This window comes from Diaporthe batatas, assembly GCF_019321695.1.
Source record: "Diaporthe batatas strain CRI 302-4 chromosome Unknown Contig00003, whole genome shotgun sequence".
Classification (NCBI taxonomy): Eukaryota; Fungi; Ascomycota; class Sordariomycetes; order Diaporthales; family Diaporthaceae; genus Diaporthe; species Diaporthe batatas.
This window is the reverse complement of record NW_025408550.1, coordinates 5,011,827-5,037,300: the sequence shown is the minus strand read 5'-3', so window position 1 is coordinate 5,037,300 and position 25,474 is coordinate 5,011,827. Positions and strand designations below refer to the sequence as shown.

General features: G+C 57.3%; 6 protein-coding genes across 6 annotated transcripts; 3 read left to right on the top strand and 3 right to left on the bottom strand.

The window, feature by feature from the left end:
• Positions 1-1,658: 1,658 nt before the first annotated feature.
• KVR01_003516 (uncharacterized protein) lies at positions 1,659-5,758 on the top strand. The gene is made up of 3 exons (XM_044786706.1): positions 1,659-3,409; positions 3,520-3,721; positions 3,827-5,758. The coding sequence occupies exons 1-3, from the start codon at positions 3,136-3,138 to the stop codon at positions 5,271-5,273; spliced, it is 1,923 nt and encodes a 640-aa protein (XP_044648531.1). The 5' UTR covers positions 1,659-3,135; the 3' UTR covers positions 5,274-5,758.
• A 584-nt stretch (positions 5,759-6,342) lies between these two features.
• On the bottom strand, positions 6,343-9,857 carry KVR01_002285 (uncharacterized protein). The gene is made up of 2 exons (XM_044786793.1): positions 7,642-9,857; positions 6,343-7,584 (listed from the first exon to the last, which is right to left on the bottom strand). The coding sequence occupies exons 1-2, from the start codon at positions 9,253-9,255 to the stop codon at positions 6,766-6,768; spliced, it is 2,433 nt and encodes an 810-aa protein (XP_044647300.1). The 5' UTR covers positions 9,256-9,857; the 3' UTR covers positions 6,343-6,765.
• A 905-nt stretch (positions 9,858-10,762) lies between these two features.
• On the top strand, positions 10,763-14,897 carry KVR01_003526 (uncharacterized protein). The gene is made up of 4 exons (XM_044786578.1): positions 10,763-12,141; positions 12,479-13,313; positions 13,373-14,593; positions 14,650-14,897. The coding sequence occupies exons 1-3, from the start codon at positions 11,443-11,445 to the stop codon at positions 13,699-13,701; spliced, it is 1,863 nt and encodes a 620-aa protein (XP_044648541.1). The 5' UTR covers positions 10,763-11,442; the 3' UTR covers positions 13,702-14,593; positions 14,650-14,897.
• Positions 14,898-17,523: 2,626 nt separating this feature from the next.
• On the bottom strand, positions 17,524-20,955 carry KVR01_002097 (uncharacterized protein). The gene is made up of 2 exons (XM_044790220.1): positions 20,122-20,955; positions 17,524-20,029 (listed from the first exon to the last, which is right to left on the bottom strand). Exons 1-2 carry the CDS (start codon positions 20,177-20,179, stop codon positions 18,135-18,137), a joined length of 1,953 nt encoding a protein of 650 aa, XP_044647112.1. The 5' UTR covers positions 20,180-20,955; the 3' UTR covers positions 17,524-18,134.
• Positions 20,956-21,180: 225 nt separating this feature from the next.
• Positions 21,181-25,176, bottom strand: KVR01_003078 (uncharacterized protein). Its single transcript, XM_044788621.1, has 2 exons — positions 24,657-25,176; positions 21,181-24,591 (listed from the first exon to the last, which is right to left on the bottom strand). The coding sequence occupies exons 1-2, from the start codon at positions 24,833-24,835 to the stop codon at positions 23,982-23,984; spliced, it is 789 nt and encodes a 262-aa protein (XP_044648093.1). The 5' UTR covers positions 24,836-25,176; the 3' UTR covers positions 21,181-23,981.
• Positions 21,850-23,460, top strand: KVR01_002444 (uncharacterized protein; the record flags this gene model as incomplete). The annotated part of the gene is made up of 1 exon (XM_044784066.1): positions 21,850-23,460. The coding sequence occupies one exon, from the start codon at positions 21,850-21,852 to the stop codon at positions 23,458-23,460; it is 1,611 nt and encodes a 536-aa protein (XP_044647459.1).
• Positions 25,177-25,474: the final 298 nt, after the last annotated feature.

Here is a 25,474-nt window from a genome sequence, read left to right as displayed (position 1 = left end):
CGGGCACAACATGGCGAAGACATTGCACCCGCATGGCGAGAGGGCCTGAGATTGCAAAGCGAGCTCGGTAGATGCCCAGTCAATAAGTGCACGTGGTTGTCATTTGTGAAAAGCGATAGCGAATCAGATGGAGAGGGCAGCCCCTGACCGAAGCGAGGACCGACCGCCAAGTTAGGCCATGGCTGGGCCATATGAGATGGCTAGATCGCAGGAAAAGGCTCCGACGTGAAACGTGGTGTCTGGTGTATACCCGTCACCCCGGGAGAGACTGTGTACCCGTTATTAGACTTTAGGATCCAAAGGCAATCTGGACTCTGGAGAGACGGGGAATCATCGGACGACGCGGGCTTCGATGTATTTCCGATAAGCTCTGGTCGAGCCTCCTTTCACAACGGTCTTGAAACAATGACATTGCTTGGGTGGTGCCATTAGCCTGGGAGAGGACCCTCTCCTAAAAATATTCCGCAGTCACGCTCCTCGGAGATTACTTGGGGGTTGCCCCTTCCGTGTCGGCTGGTCTGATGGTGGAATCTGGATTCCGACGGCAGCTGTCAGGCTGTATGGATGGCATCAGAGGAAACAACCACCCCCCCCCGGTACTGTTCCGACCCTATCCCTAAGGCTTATCTTTGCCGACCGACTCGGCGTCTCCAGAATGGTCCGGTGGGGTTGGGGCCTGGGGCAGTGACTGATAGTGGGCACGCTACTCCGTAGGGCAGGTGAGGTGGTTCTCGGCCGACTCAGGCAGCCAGAGGGGGCCCCCTTGTGGGCGGGTGGAATCGGATCGCCCCTTCTAAAGTTGCGGTTTGGATTGGGAATCCGGAGGTATGGGAATCAAGGCAGAGAGGGGCAGAGGGGCTGGGGGGCAGAGGGGCAGGGGGCCAGGGGCCAGAAAAGACATGGAAGGAGAATAGAAGCTGCCAGTTCGTGTGAGGGTGGAATGTGGAATGTGGAATTCAGAAGGTGCAGGTGGATGGGTGGATGGGTGGACGGGCGAGTTGGAGGCGAGGGAGAGCATGGGCAGTAGCTATCCAGGTACCCAGGTACCCAGGTGCCCAGGCACTGTAGCTGCCTGCAGCACAAGTCTCACAGCTGCCCACCACCCTTGGCCATCATCATCACCAACAGCATCATCACCGCCGTCATCCCAAACCCGTAGCCACCTCGCTCACTCGCCCGTCAGTCAAGGTGTGCGGAAAGGAACAGGACAGGGCCCCCCATTGTCGTCGATGGACCCGGCCCAATAGCAAGCCTCGGTTGGCAAGACGACGTTGGCGAGCTACAACGGCCCGCTGCCGCCAGTCGCGAACCGGCAGGCCGGCCGCGGGAGCTACGGAGTACCTCGACGACAAGCGCTGGCTCCTGGCCTGGCCTGCCAGCCTGCCAGGCAACCAGGGCACCCAGGATCTTGCAGACTGGTCACCCGCTAGGTCCCCTTCATTACACGGGCCTGGCGGGACAGCAGTAGAGCTGCAGCAAGCCCCCGCCATGATGCGATGCGATGTGACGAGATGTGATGGGATCAGACGGATTGCCTGTCTGGTCAACTGGTGCAACGCGACAGCAACGCGCACAGCTTACAACCTGCCAGCCAGCACTGCCCTGTCAGCCTGTTTGCCTGTGCTCGTCCGGAAGAGAAGGGAAACGGCATCACCGAGCCTCGCGGCCGGCGCTTGCCCCATGCGCTTCGGCCCAAGTCGCTCCTTTTCGCTGCGTGATAATCATTTGAGGGACCCGTCGCTGCGACAAAATTCTCCGCGAGCTGCAATTTGGGGCTCGCCCATCCCCTCATTCTGGGTACCCCGGGCGTGCAGTGGCTTGACCACCAGGGCCGTCTGCACCAGGGCCGTCTGCTCGAGTGCTCCTCATCAGCCTCTTGGAAGTCGGGATTGGAGTCTGGACTCGACGCGCCCTCGCGGTCGGGGCGCCTTCGTCGCCCTCGTCGCCCTCGTTGCACGCGTCGCACTGACTGGGGATCCGTCGCAGCTGTGCCGGAAGGGCCTTGGAGGACCATGCAAACACGCGTTTTCCCGGTGGCCTGGTTCGTCTCGTCGATCACCAGATCAGCCGAACCTGCCACCTGCCCTTCCTCCACAAATCCTGTCCCTCACTTTTTTGGTTCGTGCCGGGGTGGCTGGTGCAAACAAAGATCGCTGGCAGGGCCGGCCTGCTGGAAACATCGCGGCCGGCCAGCAACTTAAAAGATGAGACGAAAATCGCCCTACCAGCCAGAACCTGCCGCCTCGTCTCGTCTCCCTGGCGCTGACGCTGACGGCTCTGACGCTGACGGCCCTGACAGCTGACCATGCTCTGGCTCTGCAGCATGTTCTCTGCCTGTCTCGCTCTCGACGACAAGGCCCCTGGACCCCCCCAGCGAGACTCGAGCTCAAGCCATCGCCTGCACCGGGCCAGCTCCAAGCTCGCCTCCTATTGGGTGGCTTGGTGCAGAGCGCCATTGTTTCGAAACACTTGATGGCAGCGGTGATGCTCCTGGGCGCGTTTCAGGTGCTGCGATCCACCTCACAAATTCGACAATTCCACCTTTCAGCTTCGGGAACAACGTTGGCAGGGAACCCCCCATCTCCGCAACCTGCAATGGCACTCATGAGATCAGAGGTGACCCTGCTGCCTCGTTGCTTGCCCAAACTGCCCCCCTGCCCTGCCCATCCGCGCAGCTCGACTTTTTCTTTCCTTGGGTTCTGGCCAGTGCCTCCGACAATGACTTCCAAAAAGTAATTCATCCTCAAACAACAAGGCCGGTCAGCCCAGGTCCAATTTCACTTCTCTCCAGCTGGCCTGACTCGCGGTTGCGCCTCGACTCCCGGAAGCAGCTCGCGCGAGTTTGTTTATCACGAGCCACCACGGGACGCTGCCTCCAGTCTCTTTTCACCAGCGGTGATCGGGCTAGGTCTCACTGGTTTGAGCTCTTTTATCACCATTTCTTTCTTCCGACCAAGCTTGACAGGTACATGCCATCGCGCCCACCCACCGCAGTCGTCATCCCTCGGCTATTTGCTCCCGCTGCTCCAGCAACCAGGCCCTGCGGTGACCCGCGCCAGCCCTCGACCTTCACGACCGCCGACCACGCCTGACCATCATATTTAACCTTGATTGCCATCCGACACTGGAGCGCAGATGGACAATCAGGACAAGCCCTCGAGAGAGAGCTTGGACAGCCTTGCCCTCGCCAGGCAGCACGTCCGCGCCCTCACCGACGGCGGGGTGTCGCGCCAGGCTCTGCTACGCGCCCTCCTCGAGCAGGAAGAGGCCAGCAATGAGCTCCCCGCCTTGCCTTCTCTCCCCTCCCACTCCTCGCCACAAACTAAACCGAAGTCGAATCCCATCTCTCGAACGCTGTCCCTCTCTCAGGCAAAGTCCAAAAAATCCCACTGGTCCATCTCCAGCCCTCGTATGTCACCCCCTCCTCCCCCTTCGTTCTGTCAATGCCCCCTCACAGCCCTACCCCGTCTCGGGTCATCCGGTGTTTTGCCTGGGAAACAAAGGCTGAGCTTTTGATAGGTCGCCCGCAAGAGGATGAGGATCGGCCTCGCAGTTCAGATCAGCTATCGACGTCGACCACAAACTCAGGGTCGAGGAACAGCTTGCTGTCCACCGAGACCTCACTATCCTCCCGGTCAAGTACCATCACTCAGTTTCCAGGTACCGAGCTTCCCGGCAATAGGCCAACTTCGGCAAGTACAAGGGCCTACTGGTGCACATCGTGAGTCTCGCCTCCTCTCCTAGCCTCGCTCACGTCCCTTGCAACCCGCAAAAGGCTTGTAGCTCAGGACCCTTCTCGCCCTCAATTTGCTTACCGTCCACCCAGATGTGACACGGAGTTCAAACGGAAGTTTGACTGGAAGAGACACGAGGATGAATTCCACGAGCGTTACAAGAAGTACCCTTGTCCCGACTGCAATCGGGTGTTCTGGGGCGCCAACACTTTCAATCAACATCATAAGACACGTCATAACTGCAAGACATGCCCACATGCCGACAAGGTGATTAAGTACACCCGAAAGAAGCGTGCCTGGGCTTGTGGTTTCTGTGCCGCCTTCCTCCCGTCCATGGACCGGTACATTGACCATATTGGACTGCACTACGAGGCAGGGAGGACCAGGGCTCACTGGTATCACTCTAACGTCATCTACGGCCTGCTGCATCAGCCTGGTGTGAACACGGCATGGAAACAGATCATAGGTGCACGCTTCAGCCATATCCCCAAAGACGAGCAACCCCGTTACGGATGGGAAGTCAAGACGACAGGGAGAAAGCAGGGGTTCCTGGAGAACGAGACCGCAGGAAACCTGCAGGATCTCCTTGAGTTTTTCAACCCCACAAAGGATGATCCCGCCAAAGTCGCCCGGCTGGCGTTCGAGATGGCGGAATTGACTCCGGCAACCCAGTCACCAGGGAAGTCCCCCGAGGACAAGTCGCAAGCTCCGCCGCCGCCGCCGCCGGCACCGAAGAGGGAGAAATCTTCCAAGAGGAGTCACAGCGGAACACAAAAGGAGCTGTTGCCCCCGCCCCCGTCCATGAAAGACAGGCCCCTGACCCAGTGGCCGACCAACTACCCATCGTCTGATATCCACGAATTGCCCGCCTCCGAGCCCAGCATCCATAGCGCTGAGCTCGACTTCGACTCAACCGCACTCCCGCAGCCGCTCTTTGTCAACGGCACTTCTCTCTCACCGCCACCAACGCAGACACAGTTCGCTCATGCTCCAGCCCCGAGCATCGCGATTTCTAACGCCTCCGATCCACCGCCTTATGTGACGCCAACCACGCCATTCCCCGGGATGCCTCGGGATACAGTGGTTGAACTCCTCAACGACTACATCGTCCAGGATCCCATGCAGCCCAGGAACTCGGTCACCATGTCCGACATGCCCGACATGCACCAGCTTCACAACCCTCCGCCGTTTGGCAGCTACGACGACTGGAACTCGATATGCTCAACAATGGTCGACGATTTGGCTTCGCCGAGGGGACCGCCACTGCCTCTTGCACCTCATGAGCAGTGCCAGCCCCAGACTCAGCATTCTGTCCGCCGCTCAGATGTGTGGGCCACTTCGGGAGACAATACTGAATCTATGTACATGGAAGACGTCCAGGCGTGCGATATCAGGATGCAACAGATGCCGACACCATCTATGCAAGAGAATAACACGAGGCGGTCTGATGTTTGGGCCGCCACAGGCCCGCCAGATTATGAGGGCATGGGATACGAGAATGAGGTCGCGCCACCACCGCCCCACACCAATTGGCTGTGAAAAGCCAGAAGGCAGGTACGACCTGGTGGCACAACGTCTTTGCCTGGTGGAGTCGGAGGCCCCTGAACGCGATACCAGCCGGTCTGACAGCTGACCAGCTGTCGAGACGAGCTTTAATAACCTTCTTGTTGTATATATACTAATGGTAATGACCGCATCAGAACGGGACCGCGTGTTGGTACGGATGCCTACTGTACTTTGAAAACCGAAATACCCAACAACAATCATGTTATCTCCTTCTGTTGTCTTTTTATATTTCTGTGTGTATATATTTACACTGGTGGACGTGGGGCTTCCAGCATCGACACTTTTCAGAACAAAGGAGAACTCTTTGGTTCGGTTGAGGCTCATCCATAGGGCGTGGCGTGGAGAATGAAGAAGCCCTGTGAATACCACAGACCCGCTTCTTAACATTCTGTGTATTTATACTGTATATTATAGCGGACGAGAGAAGTCATGAGAATTTAAGGACCGTGAGCATGAAATCTTCGGAGCTTGTGGGTTCACCGCTCTGACCGGCCGAGGTCTCTTGCTAGTCCAACATGTGCTCTTCTGTTCTCCTGCCGCTAATGCAGGAGACGCATGGTGAAAGAAATCCGGACAAACTCAAACTTTCACGCATTTCGGAAGCGTTCGGCCTCTTTTCTGTCGTGGGGCACGGGGGCTTTTTCCACCAGGACGAAGCCGGTCCAGATCAACATTTCAGCCCTGTTGACTCACACCACCATGGCCGTGGAGTGTTGTGTTCGTAGTCTTTTCTAACAAGATCCCATAGATGTCGAACTCTGTGCTGGTAACTATTTAAATGCATGATGCCTGAAAGGAGGATATGGTGGGGCGGGGGAGCACCGGGCTTTGGGGCCAGATATCTTGAATAGTTCACTCCCGTCAATGCAGTGGTTCTTGTTAGGATCTATGGCCGATCTGGCTCGCCATGCCAGAGAAACCACAGACACATGGTGTTATTAAACATAAATTCGGTTACGATACCGGCAAGTGTTGGGTCGATCGCATATTCTTGGGCTTCAAGCGTGTCACGCGAGTCACATCTACAAAAGGAAGACGACGATTTTCAGCCACCAGAGATCTCATTTCCTATCTGTAGATATGTACATAGCCGAATCTGACCCCAAACCGGGCCAGTAACCAACTGCGTACCCACAAAGCAGTCAACAATGACCCCCGGTAGCCAGCCTTTATTCCCCCACACCTCCCATGGGCAACGCATCGCGTGGCCAAACAACCCCTCCAACACAGGCACACAACACAACACGTACACACGCTCGGCAACAGGGGATGAAAGTTATTGTTTCCAAAAAATGCATAAATCAGAGAGAAAGAAAGCAATGGACGGTTGGGTATCACAACAGATGCAAACAACAAAAGACACACAAGACGCTAAAGCCAGACAGAGCCAACATCATCCTCGCAGGACGACGGCTGAGGAAGCTGGGTTCATCTATGCCCGAGGGCGGCGAGGCCAGGTTCCAGATCAGCAGTAGCTGCTTATCAGCGGCACGACGCGGGCGAGAGGGCTGAGAAAGCCCCTGGCCCGGCCGAGGATACCCCCGGATCTCTTCTGCTGGGGAAGAGTTGAGACTGGGGCGGCCGTCGACATGAGGGCGAGGAAGGCCGCTGCTATGCTTGGCAGACCGGCGAGGATGTCTTGGGGTTGTGCTTGTCTTTGTGTTTTTGGTTGATGCAACGTCGTCACCACGACCACCACCATCAGCAGTGATAGCAACATGGAAACAAAGCCAGACGCGGCCAGCTGTGACGGCAGCACCAGTGAAGAGGAGCCGCCAGGTACCAGCAATTGCCGCGCCGGCGAGGAGAGTGGCGCGCTGTGCTGCGATGATAGCAGGCGCGCTGGGTTGGGTGCAGGTTTTGGGTGCTGCGCAAGTCCTGGGCTTAGTACGACGCCCTGGAGTGGCAGCTCTGCATTGACGTTTGCGGAGCCGAGCCCCCGGTTTTGGCATGCAAGTGCCGGGCTTGATTCGGAGAGGCATGGGCCAGCGACACTCGTGCGTGTGACCTGGCTTAGTCCGACCGTAGCATTGGCCTTGATCGACGACGTTGGCACCTGTGGCGCGTGGCTGAGCAGTGAAAGGCCAGATGGAAGTCCGTCTTGGCTTGTGCTGCCCGCACGGCTGGAGAGACCATGCGTCTGTAGGCCTAGGCTGCCCGTGCTGCCCGACCTCGACGACACTCCGGCGACTGAAGATACCCGTCGTGAGTGAGCAACGTCGGATAGGTCTGGGAGGTCTGGGAGGTCTGGGCGGTACCGTCCCGGGTCGATGTAACGGTTTTCCTTTTCAGAGGTCAGCAAGATGGTCACGGATAAAATGGGGATACGGAGGTTCCATACAGTGGGACTAATCGCCTGTGAGCTTGCATGGGCAACGCCTGCGCGAGCTGGCGTGGCGTCCTGGCCGGTGGACCGCAGACTGGATCCTTGTGAGAGCACGGATGGTGACACAGCGGACGTAGAGGACTGCCTGCTTGGACCAGAATCCTCAGAGAAGCTCACGGCTGGTACCTGTTGAGCGCCCGATATCGTGTGACTGCGTGTAGTCTGGAGACCCTGTGGTCTGGTCACGGCATTTACGGAGCGAGCTGTGTTGTGACCAGCGTCATCTGGGTGGTACGCCAGTGAGCCGCTCAGCTCACTTGCAAGTCCTGCGGCTTGTCCGCGACCCGGAACCCGCTGCTGAGGGCTGCTGGGGCTCAGCACGGATCGTGACTGGGACTGAGGCCGTTCAAAGCGTGACTGCTGGTCGCGGGCTAGGCCGGTGCCCGGTAGTTGCTCGTTCATACCGGCTGGTGACTGGGCTTGTGAGGATGGGCCAGACTTGAGCAACTGTGGCTCCTCGTCAATGAAGCTAGAGGCAGGAGAGAAGAGGTTGAAGTCCGCGTAGTTGCTGCCAAGCTGGCCGGCTGGGTTGAGGTATGGCAGGTTTGGCTCCTGGCTGTTGCCTGCGCCCGAAAGGAGTACCAGGACATCGTCCTCGTTGAAGGAGAAGTCATTTGCGTGTGTGAGGAGGCCGGAGCTGACGGGTGTCAGTGGCTGGGTAGAAGAAGAGGCAGAAGAGCCGGAGAAGGATGGCGAGAAGGAGTTGTCGACGCCAAAAAAGAGGTCGAAGTCCTGTGGGATGGCGCCGTAGAAGTCTTGAGGGACAGCAACACCGACTGGCTCGTCGTTGAAGGTCAGGAACTGGTCCCAAGGCTCGTCGATGGAAGATGAAAAATCGACACTGCTGGGGCCCAGGCTGTCCATCTGGAAAGAGGCCTCTGTAGCAGGCGTAAAGACTGTGGAGTGTGCCTTTGGGGATGGAGCGGCGGCCTTCCTTGACTTCTTGGCCGGCTTAGCTGCCTCAGACCTGGACTCGACCTGAGAGGCGGGGCGCTTCTTGTGGCTGGGGTCGCACTTGACCTTCTTCTTCTTGCAAGCATCGCAAGCCTTGAGGATGCGCATGAGGTGAGCGTGGTCTCGCTGCTCCTTGCTCTTGCAGCCGCGGGAGACGGAGTTTGTGACGTCCTGGCCATCGGCAGTGAGGATCTTCATGCCGGGAAGGTGCGAGAAGTCAGCGGCTGAGGCGGAGGTCTTTGGCTTCTGGGACGCAGCGCGGGACTTGGTTGGTGCTGGAGCCACCGCGGGCGTGGAGGCCTGCGACGGGGAGCTGTAGAAGCTGAGGTCGGACATGACAGGCGAGACGTTGTAGGCGGACTCGGGGGTGGCGGCAGGGGTGACGACGGCGTAGTACTTGAAGTTCTCGCCAGTCTGGCGCGAGTGCTCGAAGAAGTCCATGGAGATGGCGGCGCGCTTCTCCTGGGCGGATCCGGGCCCGGGAAGGTAGGCACCGACGAGCTGCTCAAGCTCCTTGGAGCCGACGGCGGGCAGGAACTGCAGCGGGGAGCCGAGGGCAGGCTGGTAGACGCTGAAGCCCCCGACAGCCGGGGTGGCTCGCGGCATGCCGGCCATGGCTACAGGGTGGTGACTGAAGCTCTGGGGACGGGGACGGGGACGGGGATGCACTTTGTGTGGCGACCGCCAACTTGGTGGCAGATGACAGCCCGGTGATAACGGAGATTGGGCTCGAGGCAGAAGAGCTGGGCTCTTCAGTCTTGGTGAGGGTCAAGATACGGGGTCAATCTCTGGTCACGACTCGATCTGTCGATTAGTTGAGGAGGAAGAAGGGTGAGAGCCGCCGTCAGTACTCACCGGCCCCGGGAGGGAGTCAACTTCATATGCTTTGCGGCCTTGCGGCCTTGAAACTCGGGAAGCCATCTTGGACAAGGCGCAGCAAAGGGTGCAGTTCAGTCATTCGGCGAGCCGAAATGGAATAGCGTCTTTCCGCTAGCGTCTACATGCGGACTCTGGCGGTTCTGATAGTGCGATACTGTGGGGTACGGCCTGCCCGCCCGACGACCCCGTCCGAGAGCCCGTAGCCTCCTAGCAGACCGGCCCAGGGGCACTTGTAGCGGCCGACGGGGGTGGGGCCACATCCCGGCTTCTCATTGGGCGGCGCAGCCCCAGTCGGCCGTGGTTTTCGGCGAGAGAATGGTTTGATGAGTGAGACCTGGTCCCCGTCAATCCACTCCCGCCCGCAAGTTTGGAACCAACCTTGATAAGCTACTGCAAGGTTGCTGCAAGGTTGCTGACGGGCTTTCTGGGACCGCCGTTCCAATTGGCATGCCGCGCAAAACACCCCATTCGGGCCTGGTGCCGTCCAATTGGCCAATGGCCGCCCGCCTGGGCTATGAGTCAACCCACATGGCTGGAAGCTTGTAACATTGCCCGTCAACCCGTCCATCAGTGGATCCAATGGATTAAATGCTGTGCATGCAAGCGTGACTCCTCCTGCTCGTGTGTGTGTGCGCGCGTGTCTGAGCCTCAGTTGCTGTACGGAGCAGCTGGGGGCCGTCAGCGTCAGACACGAATCCAACCCAAGGAAGGCTCAATCCTGCTCGCCCTGACTGCCCAGGTCCTCCGTAGTGCCCATCCAGCCACTTCCATTCAGGCATCGTCAGGTGGGATCAATTGATACGTACCTAGGTAGCTTCGATGTTGTTACCCGCTACGGCGTGAAGACCAAAACGTGGGGTTTCAGTCAATACAGAATATCATTATCAACACAGAATATTCACACAGTAGTGTACTGTCTGTGTACGAGGGCCGTCGGCTGAGAAAGTGGGGGCGGGAGGACCGAGTGCACCTCCACCATGTCCCGGAGCCGAAGGCCGCGCTGCACCAACCTGGGGGCCTGATAACGCCCGGCCCCAGGCGCCTGGGATTTGGCAGCCGACAGCGCGCAGAAGCTTGTCGTGCTGCTCCAGCCACAGTCTCGATGACGGCTGCAGAACTGGGCGGGATGTAGCTGAAAGACCTTGTCTGTCTGTCTGTCTGCAAGTCACAGCGAACCGGTGTGTTTGCTGTTGTCTCGCAGTCGGTGACCCCGTTCGCCGACAGGCACAAGACCGATCACCCCCACCAGCCCACGGTACGTACCCATGTGCCTTGTACTGCGGTATCTGGGGAGCATACTATGCGATTAAAAGGGCTCTGATGTGGCCTAAGTCAGCACAGCGGGATCAGGATGCACATATCCATACTTTCCACCCCGGTATTGAAGCTCCAAAATTTCAACACTGACTGACTGACCTTGCAAACCGGAACTTCTCTTCGTGTGTCGCACTTGTGATATTCCTCGTTATTGTCGTCTACAAGGCTTCGATCCTTGCTTTCGGGTCTTTTTACCACAATGAGAGGCCCTCTGTTCCCCTGTACCCGTCATTGAGAGTATTGTTGTGAGATTTAGGAGGGGCACCGCAACTGGTGCTTGTGCGTGTGCGTGCGGTGAGAGAGTTGGAAGGAGCAGGGACTGGACTTTGGGCCCAGACACAAGTGCCAGGCAGACGCTTCCGAGCAGCCGGGGGGAGGCAAAGTTGTGGCCCTTTATCACTGGGCAACCCCCAATCGGCGGCGAGGCGGTCTATTGGCCTTCAGAAGACGGAAAGCCTCGAGGAGAGGGACGGGGCGAGCGAGGAGCGTGGGCAGGAGAGAAAGAGCACTGCAGAGCGGCAGCGGTGGCGGCGGCAGCAGCAGCGGCAGTGACAACAGCCTAGTGGCTGCCCGTTTGAGTCGAGTCTCGCATAAAAGCCTGCAAAGATGGTAGCTAGTGGGGACTTCATTGCTGCGGATGGCCCAGGTGGAAAGGCTTCGAGGTTTCTGGACGCTGTGGTCGCCTTTGTCGTCGGCGTCTTCCAGCCCATCTTTCATTTTCTGCTGTCGGCCATCTTTACTCGCAAACCTCGACAACACAACAACCAGAACCGCGACAGAGATAACAACACCCTCGGCGACTCCCCTCACCAACACCACCACGACAACAATACCAAGAACGATAACAACACGGGCGACCACAACGACACCTCTACGAGTCCCGACGGCCACCACGGCCACCACCAAGGCGACGGCGGCCCAGAAAGCATGCAGCGACGCTCGTCCACCACCAGGCCTCAGCACGCCTACGGCCCCAAAGCTGCCAATGGAACCACTCTCCCCCCAGTCAAGCCTGCCTTGCCCCGAATCGGCCCATCCGCCGATCCGCCTCGGCCTGCCAAGCAGGAGGGCACCCCCATCAATGGAGTCCCTCCCCAGCCGGCCCTTCAAGACGTCACCAACACCGTGAACCCCGCCTCCAAGCACCACGTAGTCGGTGAGAAGGAGGCTGAGGAGAACCTTCACGACCAAGTTGACCTTGCGCCGGCTGTTCAACCTGTCGGGGGCGAGGAGGAACCCGAGGACCCTCTCAAGGCTGCGGAGCGAGCCACTCATCACGCCTTCATGGACCAGGCACTGGATATGGTATGTTCTTCGTCGTCTTTCATCTCTTTGTTGTCTTCCAAGACATTCTCGTCTGAGCCCTTGTTTTGTCTGCTTGCTCCTGCATTCCTGCCTCTGTGCCAATCGTTTCTTGATACGCACCACATTGTCACACCTTTATCGTGTTGCACACGCTCAGAGTGCCGCGTTTCAAAACCGTCCACCAGCCTGTATTACCCCCCGGGCGGCTGTTGGTCCCTTTTTGTCTAATTGCCCATCGCATCTCCTGTCCAAGCATTCCCTCTCCGGTGCCAACCTGCTCCTGCCATGGTTCGGACTACACCAGGGCTGTTCTGCTAATCCAACTAACTTTTCATAGGCCCGCCTGGCCCTGAAGACCAATGAAACACCTGTCGGTTGCGTGCTTGTTCACAACGGAAGAGTCATTGCCAAGGGCATGAATGCGACAAACGTCACCAGAAATGGTACCCGACACGCCGAACTGATGGCCCTGACCGCTCTCCTGTCTTTCACTCCCGAGGCGGAGGCAGAGCAGGAGAAGCTGAAGAAGTCTAAGGGAAAGAAAAAGAAGAGGCACGGCAGCCAGCAGCATTCCGACAGGCCAGCGCCCACGAGGATCTACACGGACCAAGAGTGGGAAGATGTCGACCCGGAGGATGGCCACATATTTCCCTACGGCCAGAAACTGCATCCCGCGGCTATGGTCGACCGGACCTTGATACGGGAGTGCATCCTGTACGTCACAGTCGAGCCTTGTGTCATGTGTGCGTCGATGCTTCGCCAGTACGGTATCAAGAAGGTCTATTTTGGTGCTGTCAACGACAAATTTGGCGGTACTGGAGGTGTATTCTGCATCCACAAGAATTCCGATCCTGCACATGCCGTCAGCATCCCGGCGACACCCATCCATAGGCCTGTTGCCAACCAACTGCCTTCTCGACCGGCTGTGGCCCAACGTCCTGCCTCCGCTGCCGCCTCGATCTTGGCGAACGGATCTCAAGAGGAGAAGGCCGCCACAAGCGAGAACAAGCAGCCCGGCAAGCCGACGTACACAGAGCCGCCGAAACCTGTCTCCAACTTGACTATGGGTCACGGTGGAAACGTGGAGAACGGCTTCGAGGCCGAGGGCGGATGGAAACGTGATGAGGCCGTCAATCTGCTGAGGCAGTTTTATGTCCAGGAAAATGGCAGAGGTAAATACCTGATCCTAATGACTCTAACTTTCAACAACACGTGGCTAACTTCGTCAAAGCACCTGTACCGCGAAAGAAAGAAGGTCGCGCACAACGTCTTGCCGTTATGATGGAGGAGCAGGGGATGTCAACGGAGGGCACGGCTCTCGAGGGCCTACTTCAACAGGAGCGAGAGGCCCAGGAGAAAGCTGCCAACGGTGGGGCCATCACCGACGGGAATGACTCTGTCCCAAACGGCACAGACCAGCAGACGGACGCCCCGAACGCACTTGCAGCACTGGAGGCGAAGGTGTATGCTGAGATTGAAAAGAAGAAACAGGCCACCAAGGCCCAGAGCGTGGGCGGCGACAAGACAGCCCAGGAAGACCAACCCACAGCGGCAGCTTAGTCCTCTATTTACACGGGAGCCTAGTTCCGTGATGACACTGGGATGCAAGCAAATATCCTCGACTGGGCTCCACCCACGGCAACTCGATAGTTCAGTTTTGAAAATCCGGAGAGCAGAGCAGACATGGCTCCCTGGCGGTCAACCTTGCCTGTTCGATGCTGGCTATTGCGAAAGGTCGGCCTCATCTCATCCGGTATGCATACATCACCTATAATCCAGTCACTAGCTATGCTTTCATGGCTTTGCATGCTGGCAAGGGTGCTCCTTGAGACTTCCATGAGCAATGCAAACATGCCGGGTGGTGATTTCCATCACCCACAGAAGGCGGCGAATCACCGTACTATTAGCAAGTTTCGACATCTGGCGTTCCGATTCAGAACGTCCTTCTTTTAGATAATCTTGGACGCTGGAGGAGAGCTGGACAGATTCCACATCATACCGATGAACGACGACAGAGTGGACACAACCAATGGCCACCGAAAAACCGGCCTTGACGCGATAGGCCTTACCATACTACCTACTACTTGCATTGGCACCGGTGCAATCCTTCAGAGTGTGCACATGTGGCGTTCGAGTCTTTTTTTCACAGGGCATAGCAACTGAACAAAGTTTGATTTGAAGGCAGCTCGCCCATCTTTCCATCCTCTTATCTTGGAACTCCTTGTGAAATAGATAGCCCTGGCAGGCAGGCAGGCCGACACGGCGAGGAAATGAGCATTAACCATAGCGCAATTGCGGGCACGTACAGACCATACTCTTAGACGCTTCCCTCGAGCCTACTGCAGTACGATTAACGCAAGTTCACAGCCTCGGCTCATAATATAACTTGATCTTAGTTATTCCATTCTGCTGGCTTTTAAAGGCCACTTCATTTTTCTTATCCATGGTGACAGTAATTCTTGAAACTTGTGCCTCTTAACCGCCGCTCCTGCTGACGACATGTCATAGGCATATTGTCGAGCGAGGATGTCAAAATCAAGCTTGCGGTAAGGGATTGGGTACGCCGAGCAGCTTAGGCTTTACGACAGTGATAGCCTTTGTGGCGTCTCGACTCTTGCTTCCGAGGTATCCTGACTGGCATGACATGGAACTGATAGTTTCATATATTTCAATTGAGAAGTAGTGAACAAAATGGAGCAGATCAGACATACAAATCTTGAAAGTTTGGGCCGGGAAACCTTCGACAGGCTTTGATAACCTTTCAATAAACCCATTCTGAACGGAAGAAACGTTCGAAGCAATAAGAGTGGCTTCTGGGATCCAGCACTCCTCCGCCCACCAAGTTTGCTTTCCTATCTCAATCTTCTGCCGGCTATTCTCCTGAAACCACCTAAAATCAGACATGGAGCCAAATGATATATATATGAGGAAAATGGGTGATAAGTTTCAACAATCCGATTTCGTTTTCTTAGGCAAGCGTTGAATCGTCAGTGTTGACGCCCTTGGCCCGATAACAACCTACCTAAGGACCTAGGTAGAAACCACCTGTAAAGTGCACTCTCCTCTTCAACCCCATCCACCCCAGAGCACCAACAGCTGCTACCTCCTCATTCCATTCTCTAGACCTTGGATAAGGCTCTCAGCCCAATCCTTGACCCAGCCCTGCCGATCCAGCCCCGCGTCCTCGGCAAAGCTACATCTATCCAGCCACCAAGCAAGCAGGCTCTCTGCCCTTGCCCCCTCCCTGGCTTGGAGCAGGCCGATACTCACATCGATCAGATCCGGCCTTTCATTTGAATGCCAGAAGACTGTAGCGCCACAAACATCACAGAACTCGCGGAGAACCCCCTGAGACGACTCATAGGACCGGAGCGGATTTCGACCAGGCGGTAGATGACTTAGCACCCCGAAGTCCAGACCGATATGAGATTCGTAATCCTGTGCCTCATATTTGGTACACGAAGCCGAGATTTTCGAGTTGGTCACGGAGTCCGACGAAACGGAGATCTTGATGGCCACTCTGGGGATGAAAGCCCAGGTCTGTATCTCGTAGCCCGCGGTGAGCCGGCACGACTTGCATGAGCAGGTTCCAGCAAGATATCTGAGTCTTCCACCTGTTTTGCGCAGGTACCACTTTTCGTCTAAAGGATTGTCCAGCTTATCCTTTGGGGTTGTCTTGTAAGGGAACACAAGATCAGGGTATGGGGAGTGTGGAAGCTCAACCTCTTTGCCCGAGAAGTATTCAGGGCGTTGAATGAGTAGCTTCACGTTTCCACACCCGCAAGTCGCTGAAACTGCGTCGTTGGAAGTCTCGGGCGCCTCTATCCGTGGCTCCTGTGTCCGCCGCTTCATCTCAGGAACTGGCAGATACGGGCCCAGTCCGCCATCACAGGTATCGTCCACCGGAGCGCTGCCGAAACGGATACATTCCTGCTCACTTGGACTCTCGGTTATCACCCCGGTTGCGACAGCGAACAACTCTGTGGGTAGCTGCGTGTCACCCATGGTCCGGGCTGAAGAGGCCGACGCGGACGAGGCTGTGAACTTCTGGAACACATGGCAGCCGCAAGTCCCACAGAAGAAGCGTGTCCCGGTGTCGTATTCGTACTGTGACAGCTCGGATAGCTTCTGCGGCTCTGGGGGATCGATTGCCAGGTGGGAGACAAAGAGGACTCCTGAGCCACGCCGGTCCACCTCTGCGTCGCTGGGCAAGATGTGAGGATGGCTAGGTGCGGTGAGTTTCTGACGGCTGCTGCCGCACATGCAATCAATCGTAATCTGCATAGCTGCAAGAACTTAGAAGACCGAACCGGTTCCTCACTAGCAGAAGTATTTCTACATTTAGGTTCAAAGATGTGATGGATGCTCCTAGTCCCGCGGGGGTAGCCTGGTGGGGAAAGGGGGGGACTAGGCAGTTGCTTCTGGAGACTGCTCGAGCTTCACTGATTGGTCTTTGGGTATGGCCCAACTACAGCACGAATTAGTTCAAACAAGTTGCCTGGCACTCTGCGTTCAATCGTTGCTATTGTTGAAGTTCCAGATAGATTCAAGTCATATGGGTTGCTTGATAGTATGTTTTCCGCTTCGTACATGAGATATCCCTATTTCCCGCATTTCTTCTTAATTTTGGAAAGCAAGAATGACTGCGGGATTCCGTATTGAAGCAAGCAGTCACATGCTCAAGTGCACACACAAGTTGGTAGAGCCACCAGGTCCCTAAAGTGCGGACTCGTGCCTGTATAGGTGGGAATAACTTCTGGGCTTTGTGATCCCTGGAGTACGAACAAGCACATGATCCTGCTGCAGATGACTGATTATTAGACAAATACTGTTGTATCATTGTTTATTGTTATTCATAGAACCAGATTCAGACAATGGCACCGCTAGATGATCTGAATATATCGTACAAAGTTATACACCTCTCTACATTCCTGCCTGAGATACATTGCCTAGGCACAGAGCTTCATGTAAATACTGTCTCAGCACTTGAGGTAGCAGCACATCACGGTCTCAGATCCCACTTAGAATTTTTTTGGAGACGGGCAGGTTACCTAGGTCATTGACAGCTAATATAAACTTCTAAACTTCTGAACCGGCCAGCGATACTGGTAGTGTGGCAGTGCCGGCATGTGGGCTCAACGACCTCTTCCTCAGGGGACGGAAACGAGCAGCGTGGGTCCACAGGAACGATAAACTATTCCTCCACGTACTCTTTTGTGGTATTGATTCCCACAATTTCGGGATAACCATTGGCAACAAGACCTCGAATGTGGAATTCCGAGGCTGCAGTGTCCGATATTTTGGCAACAGCTTTCTACATGCAACAAGCCGTCCACTTTAGCGGCTCAAGAAAGACCAGTCGAGTGAATCCCAGAGCAGATGTTATGAAGAATGCGCTCAAGGTTCTATACTTTCGACTTGCTATAAACATCTCTTTCGCCATGAACAACTTATCCCGCTGACATTCGCTGTGCCTCACCTGCCTGCTGGCTTGTAACTGTCCACCTAGGTGTTCATGTCCATCATTCTTCCATGTTCTCTCGATCTCACGCCCTTCAGGATCTCGCTCGAAGCGTTTCTCAACCACGCAACTGCTTTCTCGCTCTCTACAACGCTTTCGAGGTTTGCTTTGTTTGCTCGCGCACTCTTCCGTCTTCGCCCAAGACCATTGGCACTCTGCCCGCATAACTCCCAGATACAGATCGCGTGACTTGCTCCGAGGAGAGAAATATCGCCGATGCCTTCCTGGCGACCTCGACTTCTTCGTGTGTTTAGACCGAGTGACATCCAAATATGTGTACTCATCGCGGCAGCAGGGACAAGATAGTGCCAATTTCCAACAGAGAAGGCCTGTTGACCCACCAAATCTAAATCTCGTCTCATATCCCACACCGCCTGCCGCCTCACCAACAGACCGCCCAAGCTACCCTGGTAACCCAAACTCGAAGCTGTTGCTGCCCGACGCAGCCCCACATACCCGCGCTTTGTCTCACCTAAGCCCGCCTGTTATGCTTCATCAGGTCGGCAAACGCGCTGTTGAGCTGCTTCTTGAGCTCGGCGTATGTGATGATGAAGTCGGTCTCGCCACTCCTGCTCGTGAGGCGCACGCGCTCGTTAGCGCCCGCGTCGAGCTTGTTGAGACATGACACCATATGGCCCATATCGAAGACGGGGCGGCCAGCCTCATCCACGCGGTGAAAGACATAGTCGCGGAACAGTTTAAGCGTATACCGCTCGCCGTTCTCGCTCCATCCTGGGTCGTTGTCGAATTCTTGCCGCTCGTTCACCATACCCATCTTCATCAACAGGCGCACCAGTCGCCCATTTTCAAGCTCCCTCTGCAACTCCGAGTTCAGCGAGTCTGTGTGCTGCAGGTTCTTGTCCAGATTCTCGATTACGTGGTGCGGCATTCCCGTGATGAGCTGATCGGCGAGCTTCTCACCTGGTGTCAGGAGCCAGCCGACCAGGTCTCTGAGCGCCGACTCACCCTTGGGGCCGGACGGATATTTTCTAGCTATCGTGGCCATCTCGGCGTTGACGTCAGCGAGCTGGCCGGGGAGTTTCCCGGTCCCAAGGCAGAGGATCAGCTTCCCCAGCTGTACAAAATCGTCCTGCTGGTGCTCCTTGGTTGACCGGTGGCCCTGGTATTGGACGACGTCGAGGATCGCACACGCTGTGAGTCGTATCCTGTTCTTCTCGGTGACTATAATCTTGCTGGGGTCAAGACATCTGGCGGACAGATCCCTGGCATGTATGGCCCGGAGCGCGTTCGCTATCTGAACGACATATGACCATATGACAGACTCTGGGATCTTGGGCGGAGCAGCGGGGCCGCGGAACCGATGATCCTTCTGCGGTTGTGCAGTCAGGTGGACTTCGGTGACTGTTTGCGCCAGCGGGAAATAGTCCTGAGCAAAAACGAGTGACCTGTCACCAAACGCGGAGGTGGTGAATGCATCATGGACGAAGACGACATTGGCGTTGTTGATTTGTTTCCACTTCTTGATGGTCTCGATGGCCTGCGTGGCTTCTCGGTCGCCGAGACGGTAGTCCTGAATCCTTCTAAGGCAGTAAATCCGCCCTGTCTTTGCAGAGAATGCCTTGAACAGCCAGCTTGTCCATCCGAAAATGCTTGTGTTCTTCCTATGCGGCGTGTCCAGTTTGTCGAGGGGCACGAGCGAGTGAAAGTTTTCCAACTGAATTGTACTAGGTATGACCTGGAGAGCTGCATGCGACTTCCTCTGCAGATCCTCCCTAAGATCATCTGGCATGAAAAAGTCGCGCGTCTGGCGTTGGTATGGCAGCAAGTCTTCTCGATAAGGCCCAATATTGGCATATAGATGATAAGGGGGCGGCTGCAGCGGGGTGGCGTATCCTGCCTGGCCCTGGTAATACGCGTTCGCCGAGGACCCAGCCAGCGCCGTGTGGTCGTTAGCATACGGGTTGAACTGAGCAGGGGCGATTGGTGTCGAGAAAGGGTCGAAGGAGGCCATGGCAGCATCAGGCGTGACAGCGGCAGCAGCAACAGCAGCAGCGCCGGCACTTGCTAGGTCATAGTTGTTCTGGGGGGTGAACTCCTTGATCGCGGCAGGATTGAATAGACGCTCGGGTTCGTGATTGTTGGCGGGTGTGGCAGCCCCAACACCCCTGGGCGTGAATACGGCAGCGCTGGCGGCCTGCGAGGGCAGTGATGACTTCTTGGCGGGCTGCGACGACAGGCTTGAAGGGGTGAAGGAGGGAGAGTCCCCGTTGAGGGCCTTCTTGGAGTTCTCGGAGCTGCTGCTGGCGTGGCTGGTCCTCGGGTCATCGTGGTTGAAGCTGCAGCCTGCGTTTTCGTAGCGGCATTTGCCGTATATCAGGATATTCTTGCATGGAGTATCTCTGTCCGCTGGCAAGGACACATATCAGCACATGGCCAGACGGCCTAGGACGAGGGGACTCGTGGCCGCAGGTCTGGGAGGCGGCAATATCAAGACTCACCACGTCCTTTGGGCCTTGGCGACCCAACCTGCCGGCGCAAATCCGGGGCGCCGGCCATTGTGGTGGATGGGACGGGGAAGCCTCCCCGTCAGTGTCTTGAGGGGGCGGCGGCAGCAACGACAACGTCAGCACCACCACCTCCTGGACCGAATCTACGACGCCTGCTCACACAGCCCACATCAGCAAAGAGTATGACGGCAGTGGTGTGATTCCGGAGCAAAAGAAACGGGCAAGCTGGTCAGTTCGGAAGGGAACGGGCTTGTCGCGGAAGACGCTGGGTTGACCGTAAGGTGGGCGGGTGGGTTGGTGGTGACATGGCAGCAAGACGAGACACACAGACAGATGGACAGATGGACAGAGGGGGAGAGGAAGAGAGAGAGACTGGATAGTGGGGGTGGGTGCGGTCCGGTAAGAGCTGTTGGGCGCGTCGGCATGCTTACTTTGATCTGAGGATTGTTTCCCATGGCCTTGTCTGTTGCGCGACTACTCTGCCCATCGACCCTACTTGGGAGATGCTGCAAAGCAAGAGGATGTTGCGCGAGGCTAGCCACGGGGTCACAAGAGGAAGGGTGAGGGTGAGGGCGAGGACGACAACTCGTCCCGATATCGTCGTGTGGTGTCGTGTCGAGGCTTGGAGGGGGGGGCCTGGCGGCTTTGGTGAAAGGGGTGTGTAGAGCGGTTCATCGCGCATCAATGCGCCTGTTTCGCTGTGGAGGCTCCAGCTCTTGGGAACCACCAGCCAGGCCATTGGCTCGTGCTGGCCCTGGCTCGTGCGGTAGGCGGCCGGCTTGCCGGGTACCTGAGTACCCATTCACCCAGCTAAGTACCTTGGTGCTTTGGGTGGGCGTGCATGGGACATGGGTAGGTACTTGGGCCGGCAGTCTGTCTGCTGTAGTACACAGTAGTATGTGCTTAAGTACTTGGATGGTGGGATAAAGCTGACTCATTCATTGTCTTGCACAGCTGTCTCTCTGGGGCACAGTCAAGTCCTGATTGACATGCCAGAAAGCCCCCGACTGTGTATCTACCCAATCTATATCTGTAAGCTTGTTACTTGCCCACCCTGTTTGCTACTGCCTGGTCGTCTATGAACCCGCAACAGCTAGCACTGATGCTCTGGGTGGCAGGTGGCCATCAGCTAGCTTAGGGTGGGGTTGGGTTACTGCAAACGGCAGGCAGGCAGGCAGGCAGGCAGGGAGAGACAGTGGACCATCCCTGCACCTGGCACTCGCTGGCTGACTGCTGACGTGACGTCGCTTTTACTAGTGACAATTGACCCGGTGGCATCTCCTACCAAACTGCTAGGTTGGCCGAGTCTTTCCCATCGCACTCTTCAGTTCTCTGACTACAACAAGAAAACCTTCCCTGGCCTGCCCATTCCTGACCTGCTGACCAGCTGCTCCACCATCATCCAGGACAACCTCGGCAGTCAGCTGGACTCACAGCTGTGCCAAGGCCCCCTCGAGTTCTGGTCCTAGCTGGCTACTCGGTTCTGCCACCACCACCACCTGCCAGCTCCGTCTGCCCCGTCCATCCCGTCGTTGGCCGTTGGCCGTTGGTCGTTGGTCACCTCACACGAGCATACCCAACAAGTCAGCAGCGCCCGTTCTGTTGTAGAAACCTCCGTCTCCGACCCTGGATGGATTGATTGGTAGAATCGAGCGGATCTGAAGAGGAGTGGATTGGAGTTAGGGGAGTCGCATCTGTTCTGACCCCAACACACGCGAGATGGCCGACGTCGACCTGGCCAGCCTCTCGCCTGGCCAGCAGGAGGCTCTCCAACAGTACACGGCCCTCACAAACCAAGAGCCCAAGGACGCAGTGCCGCTTCTAGAGCGGTCGCAATGGAATGTGCAGATTGCAATCACAAAGTTCTTCGACGGCGAGGGCCCCGACCCCGTAGCAGAGGCACAGGCACAACAGCAACGAGCACATGCCGACCCGCCCCGGCCCGCTGGACGACACGAGAACCTCCAAGAGAGCTTCTACGCCCCGATAGGCAGACCGCCGCGCCGCGACCGCACCGAACCGGCACCCCGAATCGTCCCGCAACCGTCCACAACCTATCCCGTCCCATGGCTGTTCTCTCTTATCTTCGCCCCCTTCCAGCTCGGCTGGAAGCTGTTCGCCAGCCTCTTCCGGCCCATCTACTACATCCTGTCCTTCCTGCCGCAGTCGCTGCGGCCCCGCGCCGTTTCAAACTCCATCACCCGCGGGCTGCGCAATACAAATGGGCGAAAGATGCTCCTGCCGCGGGACTCGGCCGCTCGATTCAGGCGTGAGTTCGAGGAGGAATATGGATCTCCTGCCGAGGGCACCCCTTCGCTGCCGTGGTTCGAGGGCGGGTTCGCGCAGGCTCAGGACCTGGCCAAGAAGGAGCTCAAGTTCCTGCTCGTGGTGCTCATGTCCCCCGAGCACGACGATACGGCGTCCTTTGCCCGCGACGTCCTCCTCGGCCCGGACGTGGCCGCCTTCCTGTCCGACCCAGCCTCGAACATCGTGCTGTGGGGCGGCAACGTGCTCGATAGCGAGGCCTACATCGTCTCGCAGGAGTACAACTGCACCAAGTTCCCCTTCTCCGTGCTCATCAGCCTGACCCCGAAGGAGGGCAGCACCCGTATGGGCATCATCAAGAGGCTGTCCGGCGCCACCACGCCAGCCGCCTACCTCTCGGGCCTGCGCTCCGCCATGGACAAGTATTCCCCAGACCTGGAGGGCCTGCGCGCCGAGCGCGTCGCCCAGGAGACCTCACGCAGCCTGCGGACAGAACAGGACTCGGCGTACGAGCGCTCGTTGGCGCGGGACCGCGAGCGGGCCAGACAAAAGCGTGAGGCGGCCGCGGCGGCCGCGGAAGCAGAGCAGCGCGAGAGAGAGCGTGCCGAACGGGCCGCGGAGCAAGATCGCAAGCGCCAGCTGTGGCGGCGTTGGCGGGTGACGACCATCGCGCCGGAGCCGCCGGCGAGCGAGGCGGACGTGGTGCGGCTGGCGCTCAAGATGCCCGAGGAGACGGGCGCCGGCCGCGTCATCAGACGGTTCGCGGGCAACACGACGGTCGAGGAGCTGTACGCCTTTGTCGAGTGCTACGGGGTACTGCAGGCGCGGGCTGACGGTGGGGAGGACGAGTCGGAACTGGACGACAAGGGCGCGCCGGAGGGGTACGAGCACGTCTATAGCTTCCGGCTCGCGAGCCTGCTACCCAGAGAGGTGTTTGAGCCGACCCGGGACAAGACCCTGCGGGAGGTCATCGGAAAATCTGGGAACCTGATCGTCGAGGACGTGTTTGATGCCGAGGAGGAGGATGTAGGCGGTATGGCTGAGGGCGAGCAGCAGGTATCATAGACCCTCGTGGCCATGCATCCCAGTATGATGCAGCTGTAGTACCTGGCGCTCTGGACACACTTGTACACTACCATAGATCATGTGTCGAGTTCTGTACGCCACTTTTCGAGGCTGATTTCTTACAACAAGGAATCAGAATTTGAGCGCGGGTGTTGCGGATAATCTGATTAAATTCCGTAGCGTTACTCGCTGACAGTCAAAGCCAACGTCGACACCGTATACCCGTGTGGATACAAACAACACCTGGCCGGTCCAGTCCATCATATTGGTTCCACCCTGGCCGAGTCCATCACACAAGCCCCGGTCAGATCTGTCAATTTTACAGATGGGGAAATCAAGTCTGTTAGGCTCTTGCGAGGGTATTCTAAGTCAGAGAACCACGGTTGTTCCACAAGGTACGTTGTCAGAAGAGTTTGTCGTGCAAGAGGCCAGAGGCTAGGAGGTTAGGACAGAGGAGGTTAAGAGGGTGAAGATCACGCTGATCCCCTAGCCAGGGAGGCCGCATGCAGACTCCTAATTTCCTAATTCTTTGGAGCCTCGGCGATTGCCTCTTTGGCGTTGTTGACCACGAAGGCGCCGCCGAGAAGTATAGCGGGCTCATGGATGCTGTGGTGCTCGTAGCTGAGAGTACCGACACCGCCCGCCTCCATCAGGAAGGTCGGGCCCTCCTGAAGAGTCTTGCCGACCCACCGCATGGCAAAGGCACGAAGGATGTGGCCGTGGCCGACGACGAGGACATCGCCAGTGCCCTCGCTGGAGGACTCCAGGCCCTCCCTCTGGCCTGCTCCCTGCATGAAAGGCTCCTGGTAGGAGCGAATCTTAGCAATCAGCCTGTCGAGACGCTCGGTGACGTCGTGGGGCGACTCGCCGCCGGGGCAGCCGTCCCTCCAAATGTCCCAACTGTTGTCGCCGAGACCCTGGTCTTGCCTCCGCTGGCGGATCTCCTTGCTGGTGATGCCCTCATAGTCACCATAGTCCCACTCGCGAATATCCTCGGTGATCTCTATGCGCGCGTTGCAAGGCAGGCCCGGCGAGTCACCGGCGGGCCCGTGGGGGTCCCACGGGAGGTCTTTGAAGCCGAGGTTGAGCAGCTCGAAGGTGCGCTGGGCCCGCCTCCTGGGAGAGACAAAGCTGGGGGGAGGCGATCAGCATACATACGTGAGTTGTGAGTTGGTCGGGTCTCGGGGGGGTCTTACATGTGGGTGAGCTTGCTGGGCACGATGAGCCTGTCGTTGCCGACCAGAGCCCTCCCGGTGGCCTTGACCCTCTTCTCGCCGTCGGCAGTGAGGGCAATATCAGTGACGCCGGTATGCTTCCCGGTCAGTGACCACTCAGTCTCGCCGTGACGGGCGATGAAGACTCGTGGGGCGGACATGCCGGTCGGGTGGGCGCGCGCATGAAGCTGTCAAAAACTCTAGCTCGGAGTAAATGCCGTGAGCAATGGTGGTGTTTCAGCAGCCCCGGGGTTCTGACACTCAGCGAGGCAATGTGAGACGAACCAGACTCGGTGGGGGAATGTCGAGCGCGAGCTGGAACTTGACGGCTGCTGATGGTTTCAACTGTCTAAACTAGGCCAAGCCTCAACGGCGGTCAGGTCTGCTGTCTCTCGACTTATGTTTTATGTTTGGCTTTTGCCCGTTCCTTGGTCTTTGATTTCTTTTGTTGTCATTTGCTCTTGTTCTCCCCCCTCTCTCTCTTGGCCGGATATCATCGTCAATATATACCCAAGTATATACACACAGGTATATATAGACATACATAGTTACCTATACTCTGTACACGTCGTAATGACGCCCGTATCCGCAATCCCGGGCCGCTTACTAAGGACCTTGTCCAGCACCCCGCACGCCGGGTCCCCCCCAGCTTTGGGCGCAGGAATCGAGCTGGATCTGCTGGCCCCACAAGGAGAGGATGGAGCTGCGGCTGCAGATCATCAGCCTGCAGACTGCCAGCAAATCTCATCGGTGCGGCGACGTGTCACACAGCTCACGACGGCCGGCTCTGCATTGGAATT

Bases quoted from the DNA above. Each gene is read 5' to 3' on its own strand.
- KVR01_003516 (XM_044786706.1), top strand. From the start codon at position 3,136: ATGGACAATCAGGACAAGCCCTCGAGAGAGAGCTTGGACAGCCTTGCC. The intron at 3,410-3,519 runs GTATGTCACCCC...AGCTTTTGATAG, and splicing joins CTGGTCCATCTCCAGCCCTC to GTCGCCCGCAAGAGGATGAG. The intron at 3,722-3,826 runs GTGAGTCTCGCC...CCGTCCACCCAG, and splicing joins AGGGCCTACTGGTGCACATC to ATGTGACACGGAGTTCAAAC.
- KVR01_002285 (XM_044786793.1), bottom strand. From the start codon at position 9,255: ATGGCCGGCATGCCGCGAGCCACCCCGGCTGTCGGGGGCTTCAGCGTC. The intron at 7,585-7,641 runs GTATGGAACCTC...ACCTCTGAAAAG, and splicing joins CACAGGCGATTAGTCCCACT to GAAAACCGTTACATCGACCC.
- KVR01_003526 (XM_044786578.1), top strand. From the start codon at position 11,443: ATGGTAGCTAGTGGGGACTTCATTGCTGCGGATGGCCCAGGTGGAAAG. The intron at 12,142-12,478 runs GTATGTTCTTCG...AACTTTTCATAG, and splicing joins TGGACCAGGCACTGGATATG to GCCCGCCTGGCCCTGAAGAC. The intron at 13,314-13,372 runs GTAAATACCTGA...ACTTCGTCAAAG, and splicing joins TGTCCAGGAAAATGGCAGAG to CACCTGTACCGCGAAAGAAA.
- KVR01_002097 (XM_044790220.1), bottom strand. From the start codon at position 20,179: ATGGCCGGCGCCCCGGATTTGCGCCGGCAGGTTGGGTCGCCAAGGCCC. The intron at 20,030-20,121 runs GTGAGTCTTGAT...TGTCCTTGCCAG, and splicing joins GCCAAGGCCCAAAGGACGTG to CGGACAGAGATACTCCATGC.
- KVR01_003078 (XM_044788621.1), bottom strand. From the start codon at position 24,835: ATGTCCGCCCCACGAGTCTTCATCGCCCGTCACGGCGAGACTGAGTGG. The intron at 24,592-24,656 runs GTAAGACCCCCC...GCCTCCCCCCAG, and splicing joins CCCAGCAAGCTCACCCACAT to CTTTGTCTCTCCCAGGAGGC.